The sequence below is a fragment of the Myotis lucifugus genome, unplaced genomic scaffold (assembly GCF_000147115.1).
Source record: "Myotis lucifugus unplaced genomic scaffold, Myoluc2.0 scaffold_2, whole genome shotgun sequence".
Taxonomy (NCBI): Eukaryota; Metazoa; Chordata; class Mammalia; order Chiroptera; family Vespertilionidae; genus Myotis; species Myotis lucifugus.
Genome location: NW_005871050.1, coordinates 13,855,749 through 13,880,671, shown reverse-complemented (window position 1 = coordinate 13,880,671; position 24,923 = coordinate 13,855,749). Strand labels below are relative to the sequence as shown.

Here is a 24,923-nt window from a genome sequence, read left to right as displayed (position 1 = left end):
CCTGAACGAGATGAGGAGGCGGAGCTAGCAGGAGGTTGAGGTCCGCGCCGCGTGCGCACCTGTAACGGGATACCCAATCCTGTAATGCGGAAAAGTAAGACGAAGCGGAAGCGCGGAAGTGCAAGAGGAAACTCCCGCGTGGATTGCGGTGACGTCTGTAAGACCGCACAGGTGTGGAGACACACGAGGCAGGAGACACGGTGGTATGAGGCACTCCTGTTTGGGGCCGACCCAGATGGGGAGTCCCTCATGAAAAAACACCTGCGTGGTATATACCTGCATGGGGGCGAACCTGTAGAAAAGACATCGGCAAGGACAGGTAAGAAACACACCTGTGGGAGACATCTGCATTGAAGCACACCCATTTGGCGTATAGCTGGCCAGAAGCACACCTGTGTGGAAAACAGCTGTGTAGAACAGCTGTATTGTAACCAACACCTGGCTGAGGCGTTCCGGCGCACGGTTTTGAGGACGCGGCTGCATGGCTCACCTCTGGAATGAACAACACTTGGATAAGGAATTTCTGTGTATTGGCAAGACCGGTATGAGACACACCTGCACTTAAGTACACCTGTATGGGACTCAGTTATACAGAAACAGACCCATACGGGGGTATACTTAACACGAAGACACCCGTGTGGATGGGGACGCTGTATAACGCATTCCTGGGCGGATTTCTGCTGAGAAGCATACCTGTGAGGTGAAGGAAGTACAGTGGGGCCTTGACTTACGAGTTTAATTCGTTCCGAGACAGAGCTCGTTAAGGAGCTCGTTAACTCAAATTACTCTATCAACTCAATGCAAAAAAATCGGCCGAGAGACAGCTGGTATCTCAAAAACTCGTTAGTCGGGACACTCGTAAGTCAAGGCCCCCACTGTACTTAGTATTCCTGTAATAATTTTGTTGACCTCAATACACAGGTCTCTCGGCATATATTGCTGTGCGATTTACCTTTCTATGGTTCCAGCTAATTTTTCAACCCTTGAATGGTCAAGGAGCCTAATATTTTCTGTTACCTCACTGAACTACCCCTTCTGCCAATAATTCTTATAGTAATTTCCTTAGACCTATGTTGGTCATATTCACTGGGTTTGATTTTTGACTGTTATTTACTGGTTGTGTGATCTTTGATGAGTAACAAACAACTAGTTTCCCTATATTTCAAATGGGAGTTATGATATGTTGTATAGGTTAAATTAGAGACCATATACAAAAACATTATAAATTGTAAAGTGCATTTCATATTTTAGCTATTATCAGATAACTAGAGGCCTGGCGCATGAAAATCTGTGCACTTGGGGGGGCGGGGAAGGGCCCTCAGCCTGTCCTGTGCCCTCTCGCAGTCTGGGACCCCTCAGGGGATGTCTGACTAATGGCCTAACGGACATCCTTAGCACTGCTGCAGAGGTGGGAGAGGCTTCCACCAGCGCCACTGCACTAGCCAGCCATGAGCCAGCTTCTGGCTGAGTGGCGCTCCCCCTGTGGAAGTGCACTGACCACCAGGGGGCAGCTCCTGCATTGAGCGTCTGCCCCCTGGTGGTCAGTGTGCGTCATAACGACCAGTCGTTCCTGTTGTTCTGCCTTTATGGTCAATTTGCATATTACCCTTTTATTATATAGGACAGTGGTTCTCAACCTGTGGGTCACGACCTCTTTGGGGGTTGAATGACCCTTTCACAGGGGTCGCCTAAAACCATCGGAAAACACATATAATTACATATTGTTTTTGTGATTAATCACTATGCTTTAATTATGTTCAATTTGTAACAATGAAATTGGGGGTCACCACAACATGAGGAACTGTATTAAAGGGTCGTGGCATTAGGAAAGTTGAGAACCACTGATATAGGATAACTAAAATATGGTGAAAAAGAAGGTGGGCTGTGGAATCACAAGTTAGTGCTTAAATTTTGACCTTGTGTTAAAACAAATAGGATTAGAGATTTTTAGTTTCAATTCAGCATGTTTTAGTAGATTAGAGACTATATTTACATGTAGCTAAAATGATGGATAGAGGGAAATGAAAATTTGTAGATAAGTGTTTAGAACATGTGGGCACTCATTAAATATGGTGTACTGTTTTAATTTACCCTGTAATCATTTATTGTGGCAAAGTTTACTTTGTGTCATTTTTTAAATTCAAACCCAGACAGAGGACCAAACTATTAAATGTTTCCATATGGGCAGCAGAGTAATTTTCAGATTGAAATAAATATTTTTACTGAAGAAAAAGAAAAAGATGTTGGGTTTTATCAAGAACTTGTTTCAATACTTGCTTGAGATCCCAACATGATTAAGAGAATACTTAATTCTGAAAAGTATCTAGTATCACTATTTCCCATTCACCAAGTCATCCATTACACTTGTGGAACCATCTGACTTTTAAGTACTACATCCTAATCATTCTGTCAGGATAAGTTATCTGGACAAATATCAAGTAGAGTAAGTTCCAGTTCTGTGCCACTAATCAGCTGTATGGCCTTAGTCAAATCATTTAACTTCCTTATGTTTTAGTTTACTTACCTTTAAGATGAAAGAGTGATTTCTTTTATTCTCTTCAGCACAAACTTCGTTATGGTGAACAGGTTTTGCTTGTGGGTATCTATAAAATACTAGAGGCCCAGTGCACATGCACTGGGGGGTGGGGGGTATCCCTCTGCCCAGCCAGCACCCGCTCCAATCTGGGACCCCTTGGGGGATGTCCGACTGCCTGTGGGATCGGGCCTAAACCGGCAGTCAGACATCCCTTTCACAATCTGGGAGTGCTGGCTCCCAACCACTAACCACTTCTGCCTGCCAGTCTGATCACCCCCTAACCACTCCCCTGCCGGCCTGGTCACCCCCAACTGCCCTCCCCTGCCTGCCTGGTTGCCCATAACTGCCCTCCCCTGCTGGCCTGGTCGCCCCCAACTGCCCTCCCCTGCTGGCCTGGTTGCCCCTAACTGCCCTCCCCTGCAGGCCTGGTCCCCCCCCAACTGCCCTCCCTCCCCTGCAGGCCCAGTCACCCCCAGCTGCCTTCCCCTGCCAGCCTGGTCGCCCCCAACTGCCCTCCCGTGGTGGCCATCTTTGACCACATGGGGGTGGCCATATTGTGTGAGGGTGTGATGGTCAATTTGCATATCACTGCTTTATTATATAGGATAATGATTTTTTTAGAGTATTTGATTTGAGCTGCCCTTTTGTAAAAATTATTTCGTTAAATATACTGGAATTGATTTCAGAGAAGAAGGGAGAAGGAGAGAGAGAGAGAGAAAAACATCAGTGATGAGAGAGAATAATCGATGAGCTGCCTCCTGCACGCCCCACACTGGAGATCGAGCCCACATCCCAGGCATGTGTCCTAACTGGGAACAACTGTGACCTCCTGCTTCATAGATCAATGCTCAACCATTGAGCTATACCAGCCGGGCATGTAAAAATTATTTTAGGAAAACTTTTTGCCAAAGATCAGGAGAAGCTCTTTTCTTTTTACTAGGCCCAAATTAATTATTTTTACAAGGAAGTGAGTGAACAGTTCAGAACTCCAACAATAGACTTCACCCAGAAACATTTTCTTTTAAAAATATATTTTATTGATTTTTTTACAGAGAGAAAGGGAGAGGGAGAGGGATAGAGAATTAGAAACATCAATGAGAGAGAAACATCGATCAGCTGCCTCCTGCACACTCCCCATTGGGGATGTGCCTGCAACCAGGGTACATGTCCTTGACTGGAATCGAACCTGGGACCCCTCAATCTGCAGGCCGACACTCTATCCACTGAGCCAAACCGGTCAGGGCTCAGAAACATTTTTTAATGAAGTCCTTTTATTTTCAATTCAAGGTAACAATAAGCCTCAATCAGGTATTACCTGTGTTTCTCAGCCCTCTCTGCTGGTGATAAAATGCCACCCAAGCATTGGCCCAAAAGACATGGCCAACCACCACAAACATGACCTAATTACTACTTTTATCTCTAAGAGTTGACTGTATCCCTCTTTTTTTTAACCTGATGATAAATTTATAATTTCTCTTTTTTCATCAGGGTTGCTCATAGGCAGTTATTTAACAGTAATATTACAAAGTAAGAAACTGTCAAAAATTCTCTGAATAGGCAAAAATAAGGACCAGGAACACATCCTTCCCTCTTCTTGTTATAAGTTATAAAATTATCTTCTGTGAATTAAAGGGAAAATTTTTGCAATACCAGGCCCTGCTATTGATAGTTTACTGTGACAATGTTTTCACTGATGGAGGAAGCATTGTCACATGGAAAATAGCCACATAACACCCCCAGTCTTCTGAACAGGATTGTGTAAGGGACCTGACGAATCAAGAGCCCAACTGCTTTTTTTTTTTTAATTTTCTTTATTGTTTAAGGTATTACACATGTGTCCTTTTCCCCCCATTACCCCCCTCACCCACACTCCCCTCGCTCATGCTCTCACCCCCCTGGTGTCTGTGTTCACTGGTTATGCTTATATGTATGCATACAAGTCCTTTGGTTGATCTCTTTCCCTTACCCCCACCCTCCCCTGCCTTCCTCCCTCTGAGGTTTGATGGTCTGATCGATGCTTCTGTCTCTGGATCTGTTTTTGTTCATCAGTTTATGTTGTTCATCCACAAATGCTTTTTTCTTTTCATTAGCATCTAGTATATTTGCTGGATAAAATTTTGAAAATTAAGAAAAGCACCAAGAAGAAAATAAAAATTTTCTCACTGACCAGAGATAACAACAGTAGAATTCTTTTTAAGTCTTTTTTTTTTCAGAGAGGAAGGGAGAGGGATAGAGAGATAGAAACATCAGTGAGAGAGAATCATTGATTGGCTGCCTCCCGCACGCCCCTTACTGGGGGGGATCAAGCCCGCAACCCGGGCATGTGCCCTTGCCTGGAATAGAACCTGGGACCCTTCAGTCTGCAGGCTGACACTCTATCCACTGAGCCAAACCAGTTAGGGCCACAGTAGAATTTTAATGCATAATTTAGCCTAAATCTTTATATATGTATCTGTATTTTTATTATTGGGATTATATTGCACAATATTATTTTGTAATCAGCTTTTTACACTTAATACAATATCATGAACATGTGTCCATGTCCTTTAGTAGTCTTCTGCAACCTGAGTTTTTAATGGTTGCCTTTTATCCACATATCCAAGTATTGTCGTCTTTTGTTGGACATTAAATTTTTGTTGTCTTTAGACATAGCACTGTATTGAACAACCTTATATATACACTTTTTAAAAACTTCCCTGATCATTTCCTTAGAGTTAATGCTTTTAACTAAAATGGCTTGTTCAAAATATAATCGTACATTTAGGGCTTTTAGAACATATTGCCAGATTACCCTCTAGAAAAGGTCTACAGATTTTTAGTTTCACCAGCAAGAGTGCCTGTTGTCCCATACCTTCCCACTGCTGAATTTTTTAATATATTTTTATTGATTGCAGAGAGGAAGGAAGAGGGAGAGATAGAAACATTAATAATGAGAGAGAATCATTGATCAGCTGCCTCCTGCATGTCCGTCCCCCCCCCCACTTGGGTTTGAACCTGCAACCCAGGCATGTGCCCTTGACCGGAATCAATCCAGGACTCTTCAGTCCGCAGGCCAACGCTCTATCCACTGAGCCAAACCGGCTAGGGCACCACTGAATTTTTATTGTTGGTAGTGATGGCAGTCTCTGTCAAACTGGACAAAAATAGTAAATTTTGAAATGTTTATTTTTTAGCCCTAGCCGGTTTGGCTCAGTGGCTAGAGTGTTGGCCTGCAGACTGAAGGGTCCCTGGTTTGATATCAGTCAAGGGCATGTAGCTTGGCTGCAGGCTCTTCCCTGGCCCAGGCCGTTGTTGAGGCACATGCAGATGGCAACTAATCTATGTGTTTCTCTCACATCAATACTTCTGTCTTTCCTCTCTCTTCCACTCTCTCTAAAAATCAATGGAAAAATGTCCTCGGGTGAGGATTTGAAACTGTTTCTTTATTATTACTAATAAGATTTATTATTTTTTAAATATGTTTTTATTGACTTTAGAGAAAGGAAGGGAGAGGGGGAGAAAGAGAGGGAAACATCTATGTGAGAGAATAACATCAATCTGTTGCCCCACACACTACAACCGGGGATCCAGACCGCAACCTGGGCATGTGCCCTGACTGGGAATGGAACCAGTGACCTTTCAGTGCATAGAACAGTGCTCAACCAACTGACCCACACCAGTCAGAGTGAGATTTAATATTTTTCTATCTGTTTGTTTGGCCATTAGTATTCCCCATGTGTAAGTTTGACTATTTCTATTGAAGTGTTCATCTTTTTCTTAACAGATTAAAAATGCTTTCAAGCTTTTTCTTGATTTAAAAGGAGGTGGTGATATGACACAATCCTGTTTGACTCAATTTAATATTAGTGTTAAAAAAGAAATAATGACACAAGCAGATCTAGATAGGACATTCATGCCAACATTTTTTAAAAAATCCTCATCAGAGGACATTTTTATTGATTTGGGTGCAGGGAGACAAAGAGAGACATCAATGTGAGAGAGAAACATCAATCTGTTGCTTCTTGCACGAACCCAAAACCTAGACATGTGCCCTGACTGGGAAACAAAGCTGGGACCTTTCTGTGTATGGAACAACACTCCTACCTATTGAGCCACACCAGCCAAGGCAACATTTTTTATAATAGTAAAAAGTTACATAGTTTTTATACAATAGTATACAAAAGTATAGTAGTGAAATATTGCTAGCTTTCTAAATGTCTAGCAATGAAGTTGCATACCTGTCCATAGAATATGTTAACATCTTGTTTTTTTAAGTGCTCATACGTGCATTTATATTCATAGACCATCTCTGGAGGAATACACAGAAAACTGGTAAGAGTGATTGCTTCTAGGAAGAGAACCAGAGATTTAAGGTACAGGGGTAGAATGGATGTAACTTTTGTGCCTCTTGAATTCTTTGATCATGTGGGTTTTGTCTCTGAAACAATATACATCTAAAATTAATGTTCAGAAATATGGATCTGGTGAGGTTATGATACATTCATACATCCATTTAAAATAATGTTTCTAATCCAGATAAAAGTTGATGTGGGAAGATATTTATATTATTAAGTAAAAAAAAGCAAGTTATAAAACACCATGTACAATAAATCCCCTTTAGAAATATTTATAATGTGCATGTGTGCTTGCACACAGGAAAGGTTCTTAAAGGATAAATATTCTAAAGTGTTCACAGCCTGGGTAGTAGGATTTTTCTGACCCCTCTCTTTTAAAAAGGAAAACAGTTGTATTCAAGATTGGGTTGGTATCCATCTTGAGATTTTTTTTTCTGCCTGCTCTGATTTTAGCAAAGGTTTTTATCTGAGATCTGAATAAGCACAAATAGTATTTTTTAAAAATCTTCATTGTTGAAAGTATTACATATGTCTCCCTATTCCCCCCCCCCCCCCATCGAACTCCTCCAGCCCACCCCTGCTCCCCGCCCCAGGCTCTCACCACCCCACTGTCTGTGTCCATGGGTTAAGGCATTAATAGTATTGATCTATGCCATGGATCTACATGGTTTATTTTTTAATCAAAGACCACTGATTAATGAGCACTATAAATTATCCTAAGTTCTGAACAGTTTTCAGTGACATGAAAGGGGAATAATAGTGGTCTTGAACTTTTTTATGCTCTTTAGGGAATTCTTGAGCCCAAAACCTGTGTATCTTCATGCAAAACATTCTTTCGGAGGAACATAGTTCTATAATTTGTTGAAGAATAGATGCGGGAATGCCTTACTGTGTGTTTATTCTGAGGGAACTGTTCCTGAGGAGTTAATTATTATGAATAATTTGTCAAAGATTGGAGTTCTGTGCTCAAATTCATGTATTACTATGACTTTCTAAATTAAGTGTAGAACATGTAATTGATATTCTTTTTGTTGGTTCCCAGTATGCCCTTTCAGGTATTTACAGAAGTAGACTTCATGATCAAGCATACATTGTATACAGCAGTATTAGTAAGCTTATGTTATTGACTGAGCCTATAAGCTAAGTGCTCATTAATGCCATTCAGTTATTTGAATGGCTCTAGTGGTTAAGTTTAGGGAAAGAACTTTTGATTTGATTGAATGTAATTGACCTCAAAAATGTTTTATCGGCCATTTAACTTAAAGTTAAAAAAAAATATGCTTGCCCTAGCCGGTTTGGCTCAGTGGATAGAGCATCAGCCTGTGGACTGAAGGGTCCCAGGTTCGATTTTGGTCAAGGGCACATGCCCAGGTTGTGGGCTCGATCCCCAGTAGGGGGCGTGCAGGAGGCAGCTGATCAATGATTCTCTCTCATCGATGTTTCTATCTCTCCCTTCCTCTCTGAAGTCAATAAAAATATTTTAAAAAAAGAAAATATGCTTCACAATTTGAATAATCTCAGTATAGTATAAATGAACAATTTGCTTAAACGTTGAATTTTTATGTAAATGTATCAGTATGAATGCTGAATTTGAAAAATGATATTCCATTTTTGTTGTAGGGCATATCATTAAAAATTCAGCTTTTTTATATTATGATACATTTACACCAATATATGTCCTAGGTACTACAACATTGTAAATCATAATGCTATTTCTAAACAGACAAATAATTGGCTAATATTTTAAGATAATTAAAAGAGGTTTTGACTGACATTAGGTCAGGGAGAATGCTGCTTATTTGATAAGATCTCTATGCCGGGTCCTCTATAGAGGAAAAAGCTACTGTTAAGAAAAACTTGTAATATTTGAGCAAAGAGAGAATCTTAAGATAAATCTTATATTATGATGGTGTTGTTTTTTTTGGTTAGCACATAAAGTTTTTATAGTGTTACTATGAAAAATTTTATGAATCCTGTATTTTTTTGAGATGTGATTTTAGTATGGGTTTTTGTATCACTGAAGAATTATACTGTTTACATGGTATGCATATATTTCCTATTTTGGTCACATTTCCAAGGCACAATGGCATATTAACAATTTTTAGTACAGTGATTTCAAGAGTTCAAAGGAGATGGTGGTGGTGATGTGGAATAATAACGGCAGTAGCCTAATAGAGGTGGTTCAACAATTATTCTTTTTTTAAAAATATGTTTTTAATGATTTTCAGAGAGAGGAAGGGAGAGAGAAACATCAATGATGAGAGAGAATCATCGACCAGCTGCCTCCTACATGCCCCGTACTGGGGATCAAGCCTGCAACCCCGGGCATGTGCCTTCACCGGAAATCATACTGCTACCTCCTGTTTCATGGGTCAACGCTCAACCGCTTAGCCACACTGGCTGGACTCAGCAGTTATTCTTTTGCCTAATATTTATTAAGCACTACTATGTGCCATGCATTGCATTAGACATTGGGAATATAATTGTGATAAAAGCCCTGTCATAAAGGACCTTCATACTAACAACATACATATATGCACACACATACAAACATGCATACCTCCAGAAATTATTAAATCCAGTATACTTGAGTCACAGCAAATTATGTAGAGGATACATGGGGGGCACAAAGAATAGTCATTGTCCTGGCGTTTTGAGTGGAAGAACCAGCAAAAATGTCATAGATGAGATTCTAAAAACAACTGTTTTCTGAGTTTTAAACAGGTGCCTTTATTTAATTACATAATTAGATAATGCTTCAGTTAGCATGATAGTGGTACTATAGTGGTAGCTAATAGAGCTATATTGTATGCATAATTCTTTTCATATTTTTAACATCATTATATTAGTTTCTTTGGGCTGACATAACAAAGTACCATAAACTGAGTGGCTTAAAACAACAGACATTTATTTTCTCACAGTTCTGGAGGCTAGAAGTCCAAAATCAAGATGTTGGCAGGGCCATGCTTTCTCTGAAGGCCCTGGGGAGAACCTGTTTCATTCCTTTCTCTTACTTCTGGGGTTGCCTTTGATCCTTGGTGTTCCTTGGCTTGTAGATGCATCATCACTGCAGCCCCTGCCTCCATCTTCACATGGCTGTCTCCCCTGCATGTCTCTGTGTCTGTGTTTTTCTTCTAAGATTGTCAGTCATATTGGATGAAGGCTCACAATAATGGCGTCATCATAACTTGATCACATCTCTAAATAACCTCTTTTTAAATAAAATCACATTCCTAATTAGTGGTTAGGACTTCATATCTTTTGGGGGGAGCATAATTCAACCCATAACAATTATTTCATTCCCTTTGTATAGTGCCACATCAATATAGTTACCTAGATGTTTTTTTTTCATGATGAGGTTAACAAAGCCCTTGGTTGCAGAAATAATGATATTTGTAGTTTATTAAGTGAGCCTGTAGTGATTGGAGGAATTTCTTCCAGAGATAAGAGGGTGTCTCTTTTATTCAGAAGACAAGAAATACACATTTCTATATACACACATACTATAGTGCTCACATACATTGTTGAGATCTATGAGCTTGATAGAAAAAAAAGACTAAAGGGGAAAAAAAGGACTAAAGGCTTTGCCACTTAGTTGTTAAGAACAGTGATTTACTATTCAGGAGCTAGTTTGACTTTAAAAGTTTTAATGGGTATTTGTAATTAATTTTCAGTCATCAGAGATAGTTTCCTAGTTAGCCACCTTAAATAAATTTGTGTTAAACTTCAGAGTCAAAATTACTTTCTTCAGCATCTAATATGCATATGAAACTGCTTATTTTTTTTCTAAGATGCTATGATAACTGGCTAATATTTTATCTCCTGGTATTATGGAATAAATTGTTTTTTTAAAATTGCTTAAGCCAGACCTACAGCCAACATCGTACTCAATGGGCAAAATTTAAAACCATTTCCCGTAAGAACAGGAACAAGACAGGGATGCCCACTGTCACAACTCCTGTTTGACATAGTACTGGAATTGCTAGCCATAGCGATCAGACAAGAAGAAATAAAAGGCATCCAAATTGAAAAGAAGTAAAACTGTCATTATTTGCAGATGACATATTGTACATAGAAAACCCTAAAGACCATAAAATTGCTTAAGCCAGTAATAATTGACTACCAAATAGCTTTTTTTTTTCATCTTCACCTGAGGATATAATTTTTATTGATTTTAGAGAGGAAGGGAGAGGGAGAGAAACATTGATGTGAAGGAAAAACAGATTGGTTGCCTCCTGGACGTACCCCAACCCGGCGGGGGTGGAGGTGGGGTCAAACCTGGGTATGTGCACATGACGATGCTCCAGACAACTGAGTCACACTGGCCAGAGCAACATTAGAATTTTCTTCAAATAAGAGATTATTTGTGTGTTTTGTTATTGTTGTTTTTTTTTACCACTTAGAGAAGTTATCCTTCAAAACTGTCATTTGATTCTTCATTGTTTTAATGGCATACAACTGTTATAAAGGCATACACACTCCCCGTACCATAAAATTAATAATGTTGGAGGGAATTATCCATAAACCATAAGGCGTTAATGTGCTTTATAATATTCTTGATTTCTATATACACATGTACTATAGTACTCACGTACATTTTACAATGATAAATAGCAAAGAAATCAGGCCAGTAATGAATGTCGGCAGCCTTACTCTTACTTGTTCTAGGTAGATGTGTGGGAAATAGCCTAATGAAAATAATATGTATAAACTCTTACCTGTCAACGGTCAATACATCTTTTTCCTAAAGTCTAGATGGTGTTCCTAGAATAATCCCACTGAAGAAAATCCAAAATCTTTGTATAAAAAAGTGCACGTTTGTCTTGTGTGTAAAAATCTCTTAATTTAGGTTCATTTTGTATATAAACAATTCACACTACTGAATAATTAGAAAAGTTCAAAAGCACACCAACAACCTATATAATCAAAGGGTAATATGCAAATTGACCCTAACAGCAGAACAACTGAGAATGACTGGTCACTATGACACACACTGACCACCAGGGGGCAGACGCTCAATGCAGGAGCTGCCCCCGGTAGTCAGTGCGCTCCCACAGGGGGAGCTCTGCTCAGCCACAAACCAGGCTGACGGCTGCCAGCACAGTGGTGGTGGCGCGAGCCTCTCCTGCCTCCTCAGCAGCACTAAGGATGTCAGACTGCAGCTTAGGCCTGCTCCCCACTGGCAAGTGGACATCCCCCGAGGGCTCCCGGGCTGCCAGAGGGATGTCTGACTGCCAGCTTAGGCCCAATCTCCCGGGGAGCAGGCCTAAGCCAGCAGGTGGACATCCCCCAAGGAGTCCCAGACTGTGAGAGGGCACAGGCCTGGCTGAGGGATCTCCCCAAGTGCACAGATTTTTTTCACCAGGCCTCTAGTATATATAGAAACATGCAACCAAAACAAAAGGAATGCTTTCCAATGAGATTGGGAATGAGGATAAGAATTAAAGGAGAGTCTCCTATATTACCAGGGTCAATGGAATTAACTGCATTTTGAAATCATAAATTATACACATTTGGAATTCGTTATAAATATGTAAGCTACAGAATTTCCTAATTCAGGAACATAGCTTCAGTGCTTCATAATATGAAGAAACTTTAGAGAGCCAGTTGAGCCCAGCCAATGTGGCTCAGTGGTTGACCTCAACCTATGAACCAGGAGGTCACTGTTTGATTCCCGGTCAGGGGACATGACTAGGTTGCGGCTCGATACCCAGTAGGGGGCTTGCAGGAGGCCACTGATCAATGATTCTTGTCAGTGATATCTCTCTCCCTTTCCCTTTCTCTCTGAAATCAATAAAAAATATATTTTTTTAAAAAGCCATTTGGTTTGATTTCTTAGAAGTTAAAAAATGCATTTCAGAAAATGATTTGTAACAATTAGCAACAGAAGAACAACATTAAGAAATAAAATTCTGGAAACACAAGAACTGAGATCCTCAGAGTACCAAAAGAGAGAATCAGACTTCACATTAGAATTGAAAGAATGTAGTTAAAGGAAAACTTAACTAGAACCTTTGCAACAGGTTAAATATTTAACCACTTCAAACAAATGATTTGGTAATCTCACATAGTTCTGAAAATGTACTGTAACATCTAGTTTTTCATATCAAAAGCTCATAACTTCATTAGCAAAGATCTCTTTGTTTTATATTTAAGATGACCTCTGCTCCATCAAAGTGTATACTAACAATTAGCAAACTGTTATTTTAACAACATTTAAATAGCTTTATCAAGATATAATTCATATACCATAAAGTTAATTTGAAAGTGTACAGTTCAGTGGTTTTTAGTATACTCATGGAGTTGTGCAACCATCACTACAACCTAATTTACAATATTTTCATTACTTTAAAAAGAAACTCAATCATTTGCGTTTGTTCCCCATTTCCCCTCTTCCCCCAGCCTTAGGCAACCACTAATCTTTATGTTTATTTATTTTTATAACATTTTAACTTGCAACATTATTGTTCTCATGCCTATTCCAGGTCATTGGATCAGAGATTTAAAAGCTCTTAAACCAGCCAAATGTACATGTCCTGTGACATCCTCACTCAGAAAACATTCAAAGGATGATTTCCTGATGTAATGATGGTTCCATATTCTAAGGGTTTTTGATCTGCAACGTGTGTTTAAAATTCTCTTCTGTTTGTGCCACTTGTTAGGGATACTAAACTCACTTAATTAGAAGAAATAAAACTGTTCTGTCCAGACTCATAACTGAGTTTGTTCTATTTGTGTTAATCATTCCAAGGCCTTCGGTAGAAAGAACAGCTTTAGGGATCTTCTGTGGCACACCATTATCTTCAATAATAATGTCATCGCCAAACCGGTTTGGCTCAGTGGATAGAGCGTCAGCCTGCGGACTGAAAGGTCCCAGGTTCGATTCTGGTCAAGGGCATGTACCTGGGTTGCGGGCACATCCCCAGTAGGAGATGTGCAGGAGGCAGCTGATCGATGTTTCTCTCTCATCGATGTTTCTAGCTCTCTATCTCTCTCCCTTCCGCTCTGTAAAAAATCAATAAAATATATTTTAAAAAAATAATAATAATAATAATGTCATCTTCATCACTGTCTTCATCCTTTGGCTCAGTGTTTGGTTCAATCTGCTGTGTATGGCCTAGAAGACTATTATCAGTAGGTTGGGTGGAGCTGCCAGAAATCTTACTGTTCCTAACATTATTCTCCTGGTTTATCTTGCTGTTATGATGAGGTTGCAGCTGTTTGCAATCATCATGTCTATTACTTGATCAAAACTCTTCCTGTAACTTCTACATCATTAACTTCTAAAATTTCATAATTAATAGCCAATAGACTTGCTCCATGAACCAGACCCCCTGGAACAAGCCAGGATATAAAGAGATCCTTGGGACCTTCTCTAAGCCATGTGGTATCTCCCTTAGGCTGAAACTATCCCAACTGTAGGGTCCTAGGGAGTGTTCAGTGTGGTGTTTAAAGGTGAACTTATCCTACAATGTGTTTCTGGGTGAATATCCACATCTGTAATTAAAGATAGGTGTGAAGTCTTGAGGCATACCAGTGGCTGGCTGAATGTCGCTTTTTTCTGTGGTTGACACAGTGCATTGGTTAAAACATTTTACTTCATTAGTGTGTTTGTACCAAAGGCACTGTTGTCTGTTTCTTCTTTTGTATTAAAATCCTAAGCAGTGGATTTTATCATCATTATTTATAGGTAGTAAGTTTCCCTGGAGGTCTGCATAGCCTAATAAAATGTCAACATTAGGTATCCTATGAACATGTTGTAATCCATAAAACTCCTCACAATGTCTAAGTTTTGCTCCTTCTAGCAAAAACGGATGAAATTCAGTGCCATACCTGCTCTTTCCCCACCAGGATGCCCCTGCAGTGACGGTCATACTGAGTGTGGGGCTATCCCTCATGACGCTAGGTGGATGCAGTCCAGTAGCCTACAACTTACAAATGCACCTGCACTGGTGACTTGGGTTTCAATGCTGAGCTCCCCTGAGCTTCACAGGGCTCATTGGTGGCAGGTGGAACCAACTCTCTTCTGCCTTCCCTCCCTCCCTCTGCTTTGGTGGCTGCAGGGCTCTTGTGGAAGAGGATGAAGCAACTAGGCCATCCACCTCCTTGCTCATCCACCTTCCGCACAGCTGGGCTCCTGGCCCAGGCCAGAGGTACCATCCTGAGAAACATTAAGTGAAAATATTATTAAAGTCATTTTGGAGAAAAAGATCACCTTTAATCCTGCCACCTTAACACATTTACCCATTTATTAAAAACTGCCTTCTAGGTCTTGTCTATTAGTATATATTTTCATACAATGTCAGTCTGATGTACCTCCTATTTTATATTCCTCTCCCCCATTAAAATCGCTTTTAGCCCTAACCGGTTTGGCTCAGTGGATAGAGCGTCGGCCTGCGGACTGAAGGGTCCCAGGTTCGATTCCGGTCATGGGCATGTGCCTTGGTTGCAGGCACATCCCCAGTGGGGGGTGTGCAGGAGGCAGCTGATCGTGTTTCTCATCGATGTTTCTAACTATCCCTCTCCCTTCCTCTCTGTAAAAAATCAATAAAATATGTTTTTTATTTTCTATATTAATAAAAACCCAGGAAATAGGAACTTTTGTATTATATACAGATACCAAGTAGGTGGGTCTTTTGTGTGTGCTTTTCTCTCCTCCAACAGTCCATATCCCACATTATCACTAAATTAGCAGTCAGCCTCTTCTCCTTGGCACCTGCCAATGGCTATCTTTACCTAGTTGACTAGGCTATATATACATATACTGTGTGTGTATGTATATTTTAAACACATCTCACATCTTGAAGTCTTCCATACCCCCCTTATAAATATGTACCTCTACTTGCTGATTCTTTTTTGCCAGTGTTTGCTTCCATAGTGCCATTTTCCCAAGCACTGTTCCCCTAAAGATTTTTTTCTCTGCCTTCTTACCTTTCTACTTAGCTAGTACAAAGCCTGAATATGCTTTCACAAAGAAGCCTTAAAAATATCTCAACATACTTTTTTTAAACTAGCAGTGAATCTTTTTTTAAATATGTTTTTATTGATTTTGTTTTTAGAGAAGAGAAGAAAGTAAAGGGAGAGAAACATCAATGCATCAACATCAATCAACATGCCTCTTGCTGGGGAATGTAGCCTAAAACCCAGGCACGTGCCCTGACCAGGAATCAAACCAGCAGACCTCTTGGTGCATGGGTCAACACTCAACCACTGAGCAACACTGGCCGGGCTTACCATACTTTATTGCATTCAGACCTTTTTATATCCAAAAACCATTTTATCACCCTTCTCCAATACCCATACCCATTTTATTCTGCATTTACAGTTCCTGTGCTCCATGTATACTTATTTTCTAAATATCCTCTTCCACACCTTCATTCTATTTAAATTCTTTTTTTTTTTTTTAAATCTCACTCCCTTTCTTTTGGAGTCTGCCTCCAAACCCAAGGTTTCTGTCTTTTTTTTCAGTCATCTTTCTCCCTTTCACTTTTAACCTCTCTGGTAATTTTTATTTTCTCACCCTTCTCCAGAAGCTCTCACTCTGATACTGTATATGTAGTGTTGAGTGCTTCTGAATAAATATCTGCTTTTAAGAAATATATTTTTATTGATTTCAGAGAGGAAGGGAGAGGGAGAGTTAGATAGAAAAAGCAATGATGAGAATCATTGATCGGCTGCCTCCTGCATGCCCCCGACTGGGGATCGAGCCTGCAACCTGTATGTGCCCTTGACCAGAATCAAACCAAGGTCTGCAGGCCAACGCTCTATCCACTGAGCCAAACCAGCTAGGGCAAAAAATATCTGCTTTTTAAAAAAGTGAAATCTAAACTATTAGCATAGAAATAACCCCTGGGAAGATGAGGTCTCCACTTGAAAGCTTCAAATAGAGATTCTCCTGCTAATAATATTGAATAGTGGAGTTCTATACCAGTATAATATCTAAAATAAGGTGGCTGCTTAAACCACACAAAATGTATACCATTGTGAAATAACAATGAATCATTGATTTTACACTTCTATTTTGATTGACCTGAGAAATAAAACTTATCTCAGAGAAGGTAATTTTTATATGGATTATATTGAGCATTAATTCTTCAGGGTAATTATGGACTTAAAAATGTTTAATACTATCTCATAGTCAATGCTGAAGTACCTTCCAGTGATGTAATGAACTCATATTCCACAAGGCATTCCAATCCATTTTGTACTGCTATTGATTGTTGTAACTGCTCATCCTTGTATTGGGTTAAAATCTACAGTAGTTATGTTTCTTTTTTAAATATTTTTATTGATTTCAGAGAGGAAAGTAGAGGGAGAGAAAGATAGAAACATCAATGATGAGAGAGAATCATTGATTGGCTGCCTCCTGCATGCCCCCTCACGCTTCACAGATTTTGAATCCCTTTTCTATGTGATAGCATCTTAGGTATCTAAAGGCAGTTAGTTATTCTATCCTCCATATACCTCTCTTCCCAACTATTTCTCATAGGACACCATTTTCATCATCCTGATTGCTCTTTAGGGACATTACACTTTGTTAATGTTTCTTCTAAAATTTGTTCAGAATTTGAAATATTCAAAGTATAGCCGAATTGGCTCTGGATGTTGCACATCTGGACATTAATGCAGCCTGAAGATGCTTTAAGTTTTTTTTATCAGCCATGTATTGTTGGCTCATAATGAATTTGTAAACTAAAATCCCAAGATTTTATTCTGCTTTGCCTTAACGTGACTAATTTCCAAATCAAGTCTCCATCTTCCTTTAGTTGTACAGCATATTTTTCAAGTCAGATTGTAAAACTTTACACATATCCCTGTTAAAATTTATCTCAGCCTATCAGCCAGCCTTGGTTTCTTTGAATCTTGATTTTTGTCATCCAGTTTATGCTAATTGAACAAAGGACCTTGAAGCTAGTATAAAAATATTTTCAGATATCTGAGAAACAATCAAAAGTCATGGAGATTCTTCCAAAAATTGTATGTAGATATAACTCAGGTCTTGAGGTATATATGAATTAATACCATTGTAAACTGACATGGTCAAGGACTGATGTCCATTGACAGAAGCTTTGTGTTGAACATTAAGAGGGATGATGTTCCAAGACATACTGTGCCAACATAATGTCAAAAGAGCTGGTTATTCTTCCTAAGAAATCAATTAATGCACTTATGAAGTAGAGACAGAGTCGTTGTGACTATTCTTTTATTTTACATTTGACACGCATATACAGTACAGAGTAGTACAGTGTTAGGAACTGTGTGAAATTCTGGAGAATCAGGTTTGCCTGAGGCAATCCGAATTTCAGCCTATTGTCCCAGGGTAATTATTAGTAGCATCAGTTTTCCCTTTTTAAAAGTGTCTAGGATTTGAGGATAAGTAACTAGCCATCCTTCTCATAATCCAACTAGTTCCTTTTAGTTTTGTTTTGCTTTTAACCTGGGTTAAAGATTACACAGTTATGATTTGGCAGATGTAATGAGGCTGCAATGGTACTTCTTATATTTGAACTTCCTTGACCATGGGAAGTTGACAGCAAAAGGAACTACACATACTTAGTATTCCTCCTGAGCCACCCTCTAGAGGGCAGTAGTATATACATCTAAAATGACCCAATTTCAATGAAAAATGGCCTCTGTTTATGCATGAAAATCAGGAACTTTTGATGTTCTTAACCCATTGGAATCATTATTGTGAATACTTTATTTTTTGTTAAGCAAAAAAAATAAATACTAAAATTAATTCATTAGCATTCTGAACATTCTTTTTTTTAATTGTAGAAACTGAACTTTGATGCCTTGAATATATAATAATTTATTATAACAATTATGCATAGACTTTAACAATATGCATATTTTATGCTTTCATGTTTTCCCTAATTAATGATTTCACATGGTTAATTTTAATATATTCTGCATCACAGTTTCTATATTTATATGAAAATAAGCACTTAAAATGAATAGTTCTGTTCTACTTAAGTATTACTTTCCTCTAAAAGAAAACAAAAATGCTAGATTTTACTTTATGACTTGAATCATGTGGTAATGTAGAACTCTAGTATTTAGAATTAAAATGTTTTTTAGAGATTGTGTAATTTTATAAGTTGGTAATTTGTTAGTTCCTAATATCAAAAGTGATTTCCTAATGTAATGTTCTCTTTTTAGAAAAGGTGGACAAGTCCTATTTTCAAGAGAAGATGACTTTTAACTGTTTTGGAGGATCTAAAACTTGTGTACCTGCAGCCATCGATAAGGATGAAGAATTTGTAGAAGAGTTTAATAGATTAAAAACTTTTGCTAATTTTCCAAGTAGTAGTCCTGTTTCAGCATCAACGCTAGCACGTGCTGGTTTTCTATATACTGGTGAAGGAGACACCGTGCAGTGCTTTAGTTGTCATGCAGCAGTAGATAGATGGCAGTATGGAGACTCAGCAGTTGGAAGACACAGGAAAGTATCCCCAAATTGCAGATTTATCAATGGCTTTTATTTTGAAAATAATGCTGCGCAACCTACCAATTCTGGTATCCAGAATGGTCAGTACAAAGCTGAAAACTACCTGGGAAACAGAAATCATTTTGCTTTAGACAGGTCATCTGAGACTCATGCAAATTATCTTTTGAGAACTGGACAGGTTGTAGATATGTCCGACACCGTATACCCAAGGACCCCTGCCATGTGTAGTGAAGAAGCTAGATTAAAGTCATTTCAGAATTGGCCAGACTATGCCCACTTAACTCCAAGAGAGTTAGCTAGTGCTGGGCTCTACTATACAGGTGTTGATGATCAAGTGCAGTGCTTTTGTTGTGGTGGAAAACTGAAAAATTGGGAACCTTGTGATCGCGCATGGTCAGAACACAGGCGACACTTTCCCAATTGCTTCTTTGTTTTGGGACGGAATGTTAATATTCAGAATGAATCTGATGTCCTGGGTTCTGATAGGAATTTCCCAAATTCAACAAATTCTCCAAGAAACCCAGCCATGGCAGATTATGAAGCACGGATCATTACTTTTGGGACGTGGATGTACTCTGTTAACAAGGAGCAGCTTGCAAGAGCTGGATTTTATGCTTTAGGTAAACTTTACTATAAAACCAGGCTAATAAATAACTTTCCAACTATCCCAAGCTCCTAAAAAGTAAATAGATTCCTTTAGCCCCTTGAACTGGTAAATATTTAGGTACGGTATGGCATGATCATAACACTATTCTGTTAACCCTTATGTTGAATATGTAATGTAACCACTGAATTTATGTGAAAGAATACTGTATTATGAGTCATGTTTATCTTCATGTAATTGTTTTTTGGAGAAGGATGACATGCAAAAGATTATAGGTATCCCTGATGAAACAATGGGTCTGATAGTAATACTAACTATAATTTATTGGATGCTTACTCTATGTGCTCAATATATATTACATGCATTTTCTCTGCACCTCTCAAGAAGAGTTAACATTAGAGTTTAGTTTGGCTGACAGTAAAATTGGTATTAAAATTGGTATCTGCCTTTTGTACAGAGATTATATTTGAAAGCTGCCCTGAATGATGCTTTATTGCTTCAAATGAATGCATTTCAAATGTACTACCTTAGACATGTCAGGAAGAGCCATTAGTGTGATGGCTTCAAGGGATTTTCAGAAAAATTTACACCATTATATATCTGATCCATTTACTTTAGGATTGAATAGTGCCAAAATACCAAGTATTTCAATATTTTATTTATATAGTCTCATATAGCAATCTTGAAGGTTAGTGTCATATAGCTACAACTTAGAGAAACTTATCTTCTAACTTTATTATGCATTAAACTTTATTATTAAAGTGTCACAGTTTGAAAAGGTATAGTATTGATGGCCCCAAATGGCATGTTTAAAAAAGAATGTAATAGCCCTGATTGGTGTTGCTCAATGATTAGAGCATCAGCCTACGCACCAGTGGGTCAAGGTTTCGATTCCTGGTCATAGAGCATGTACCTGGGTTGCAGGTCTGATCCCTGGCCCCATGTGGGAGGCAACCAATCAATGTGTCTCTCTCACATCGATGTTTCTGTTCCTTCTCTCTCTCTCTCTCTCTCTTTCCCCCTCTCTCCCCCTCCCGGAAAAAATATCCTCCCTCCTCGGGTGAGGATAAAAAAAAAAAAAAAAAAGAATGTAACAATTGTAATTTTCCATATAAAAATTGGGCTATTTTACTTTTGTATTCTGTAAAATACCTCAAATTGAATTAGTGAATTTAATGTGTATTGCCTCTCAAATGGTCATATCTATTACTTAGATGTGAATTTGAATGTCTTCTTTTAAGCTGTGAGGTTTTTGTGTAAATTTAGAAATGCTTAATTTCATGGTGTTAAAACGGGGTTTTTTTTTATTTGTTGGTTTTAGAGAGAGAAGGAGAGAAAAAGAGAAATATCAATTTGTTGTTCTACTTACTTATGTATTCATTGGTTGATACCTGTATGTGCCCTGACCGGGGATCGAACCCGCAACCTTTGTGTATCGGGACGATGCTCTAACCAACTGAGCTACCCCGGCCAGGGCCTAAAAAGGGTATTTTTGTGTAAGCTAATTGTACAAAATACATGTATTTTTACTTGTGTGTTTTCTTAGGTGAAGGTGATAAAGTAAAGTGCTTTCAATGTGGAGGAGGGCTAACTAATTGGAAACCCGGTGAAGACCCTTGGGAAGAACATGCTAAGTGGTATCCAGGGTAAGGGAGTTAAATGTTTATTCAATAAAAGCCAAGTTGGTCAGTATGCAGTGGGAAGACTTGAATAACTTTTCACCTCAACTATTTTTGCCTTCCCATGGCTTGAAATTCACACCTGGTTTCTAAAAAATGGGGTCACCTACTTTATAGGAGAAAAACACCTAAGCCTTCTCTGGTGATGAAAACATTATTGCTTGTATATTATATTTATGACATTCAGATGATTCTATTTCTAAACACATAAAGTATACATAGGAATGTATACTTTAGCTGTTTGGAAATAGGCTCTTTTACAATGGGCACAAGGGAGCCCATCGCCAAGGAGATTCCTAAAGAACCCATCACACCCTTTAGCAAAGCAAATATTACCGTTTGTCACTGATTCTAAGACACAAAATTGTGTACATTTTCAGATCATTGAAATCAGATTTATCTGGTAGTGGGCCATAAGTTAATTGGCAGCAATAGTACATAAAGCAATCATGCTTTGTACAGTCAATGGCATCTTAGAGTGATGATGACATACTCTAAATATCCTGCCATTTTGCCTCTTTTTTTTAAATTAATTTATTTTTCCCCCATTTTGCCTCTTTAAAATAAAGTGACATATACAGAAGTGGTATGCATTTTTGATCTACAAAATAGTACAACTTGAGAGTAATCATTTGAAAATAAATCTTAACCTTAAACAGCTTTAACAGGAAATGTTGAAAGCCTAAAGAATTCTTTTTAAATGCACAATTGGTTAATCCTCTAAATAACATTTGTTAAGATTAACTATTTAAAACTTTGAAAATATGTTAAAGTGATAATTTAATAACTTGCTTAAAAGTTGTAAGTTAAGTTGATTTTTTAAAAAAATATTTTTATTGATTTCAGAGAGGAAGGAAGAGGGAGAGAAAGAGATAGAAACTTCAGTGATGAGAGAGAATCATTGATTGGCTGCCTCCTGCATGCCCCACACTGGGGATTGAGCCTACAACCCTGGCATTGCCCTGACTGGGAATTGAACTGTGACCCTCCTGGTTCATAGGTCTATGCTTAACCACTGAGCCATGCCAGCTGGGCAAGTAACATTTTGTTTTGTGGCTCCTTAGAAATACTGAAAAGCAAGTTAATGGAATTAAAATGGTGGATATTATATCATACATTTTACTAATTTTTCAGCTACTAAAGTTTAACCTTCTTGTTTAGGTGTAAATATCTGTTAGAAGAGAAGGGACAAGAATATATAAACAATATTCATTTAACTCATTCACTTGAGGAGTCTGTGGTAAGTCAAATATTATAGAATATATATTTTCAGGTATTATATAATTTGTTTTGCAATGATTTCTTGGTGTAAAATTCACAGTGTAGTATTTTAAATTAATGTATGGTGAACTTTAAAGGGAAGATCTTGAAAAGTGTTTGTTATTCTTTTTTTTAATATATTTTTTATTAATATTTTACAGAGAGGAAGGGAGAGGGATAGAGAGTTAGAAACATCGATGAGAGAGAAACATCGATCAGCTGCCTCCTGCACACCTCCTACTGGGGATGTGCCCACAACCAAGGTACATGCCCTTAACCGGAATCGAACCTGGGACCTTTCAGTCCACAGGCCAACGCTCTATCCACTGAGCCAAACCGGTTAGGGCTGTTATTCTTTTTGTTATCTATTTTTGTTGATTTCAGAGTGGAAGGGAAAGGGCGGGAGAGATAGAAGCATCAATGATCAGAGAGAATCATTGATCAGCTGCCTCCTGCACATCCCCTACTGAGGATTGAGCCCGAAACCCAGGCATGTGTCCAGACCGGGAATTGAACCATGACCTCTTGGTTCATAGGTCAACATTCAACCACTGAGCTACACTGGCCAGGCTGTTTGTTATTCTTTTTTTAAAAATATATTTTATTGATTTTTTTACAGGGAGGAAGGGAGAGAGATAGTTAGAAACATTGATGAGAGAGAAACATCGATCAGCTGCCTCCTGCACACCCCCCACTGGGGATGTGCCCGCAACCAAGGTACATGCCCTTGACCGGAATCGAACCTGGGACCCTTGAGTCCATAGGCTGGCGCTCTATCCACTGAGCCAAACCGGTCAGGGCTGTTTGTTATTCTTAATCTGAAGCAACTTTGTGAAAAGGGGATTAGGATTAACTGATTTAATATCACTATAGGCAAAAATGGTCTTGAGGAACTAAAATACTTGCATCTCTCAATCTTTTGAAATTTGACTGTTTTGTACGGTGTGTTTTATACTCACAGTTTTAAACTGTCCACAGAAAATAATTAAAATCTCAAAAAGGTATCTAAATTGATATTGTCACCTAGGGTGGCCAAGGCGTCAATCAGTACCAGGTGAAAAGAGGTCTGGAGTAGAATGGGAGACCAGAGTTGCCATTATTGTTCTGCCATGAACTATATTGACTCAGTCAAGTTGTTTAATCTTCCTCAGTGCCAGCTTCTTGTCTGTAAAGTGAATGGCTTGGGTTAGATGATCTTTTAACTTCCTTCTAGCTTTATCAGGCTATGCCTCTTGTGAATATTCATGTTGAATTGGAATAAAGCCAATTTTTAAATTCATGATTAATGTAACTTTTCAAATTGAGGTTATTGCCTTCTACCAAGAAGAATTTTAACTTATAATTCATATTTCTATTTTAGGGAAGAACTTCTGAAAAAACACCATCACTAACTAAAAGAATTGGTAAATATGCTTATTATTATGAATATACTTTAATTTCATTATTATTTATAGAGTAGAAAGGTAAACATAATCTTTCAGGTTCACCAAGGTGTGTGTATTTGAGATGAGATTGCTATAAACTTAAGTAACAACGTACCTATGTTTCAGTAGGATATTTATATATTCACAACATTCCTATGGAGGTTGTACAGTTACCTTTCCAAGTTTGGAAGGAGCAGCTAACTATAGGTTGTCCATCACCACTTCTGTTAAAATCACAAAAGGAAGGATTAGATATATTTTTGTCTTTTCATTCTTATTGGTGTCCTTTAAAGCAAACACGTTTCTGATTTTGATGAAGTCCAATTTATCTGTTTTTGTTTTTTGGGTTTTTTTTTTAATCCTCACCCAAGGATATTTTTCCATTGATTTTTAGAGAGTGGAAGAGAGGGAAAGACAGAAATATTGATGTGGGAGAAACACATTGATTGGTTGCCTCCTGCACATGCCCCGACTAGGGCCTGGTTCAAGGAGAAGCCTGCAACCAAGGTACATGCCTTTGACCAGAATTGAACCCAGGACCCTTCCGTCTGCAGGCCAATGCTCTATCCACTGAGCCAAACCAGCTAGGGCCATGGTCGGCAAACCGGGCTCATGAGCCACTGCGGATTCTTTGG

At 38.6% G+C, this 24,923-nt stretch overlaps 1 protein-coding gene and 1 pseudogene across 4 annotated transcripts in view; one reads left to right on the top strand and one right to left on the bottom strand.

Annotated features, from left to right (window-relative positions):
- XIAP (X-linked inhibitor of apoptosis) overlaps window positions 1–24,923 on the top strand; it is a 47,079-nt gene that overhangs the window by 7,607 nt on the left and 14,549 nt on the right. Inside the window, exons 1-6 of one of the 4 annotated variants that reach the window (XM_023758162.1) lie at window positions 6,183–6,200; window positions 6,818–6,888; window positions 19,033–19,941; window positions 21,472–21,571; window positions 22,766–22,844; window positions 24,225–24,267. In XM_023758162.1, coding sequence (XP_023613930.1) covers window positions 19,065–19,941; window positions 21,472–21,571; window positions 22,766–22,844; window positions 24,225–24,267 — 1,099 coding nt within the window. In that variant the 5' untranslated portion in view covers window positions 6,183–6,200; window positions 6,818–6,888; window positions 19,033–19,064. Of the gene's footprint in view, window positions 1–6,182; window positions 6,201–6,817; window positions 6,889–19,032; window positions 19,942–21,471; window positions 21,572–22,765; window positions 22,845–24,224; window positions 24,268–24,923 lie in introns of those variants that run through there. The other 3 variants (XM_023758166.1, XM_023758158.1, XM_006082138.3) reach the window with 3 other exon arrangements.
- On the bottom strand, window positions 13,285–14,768 carry LOC102430878 (annotated as a pseudogene).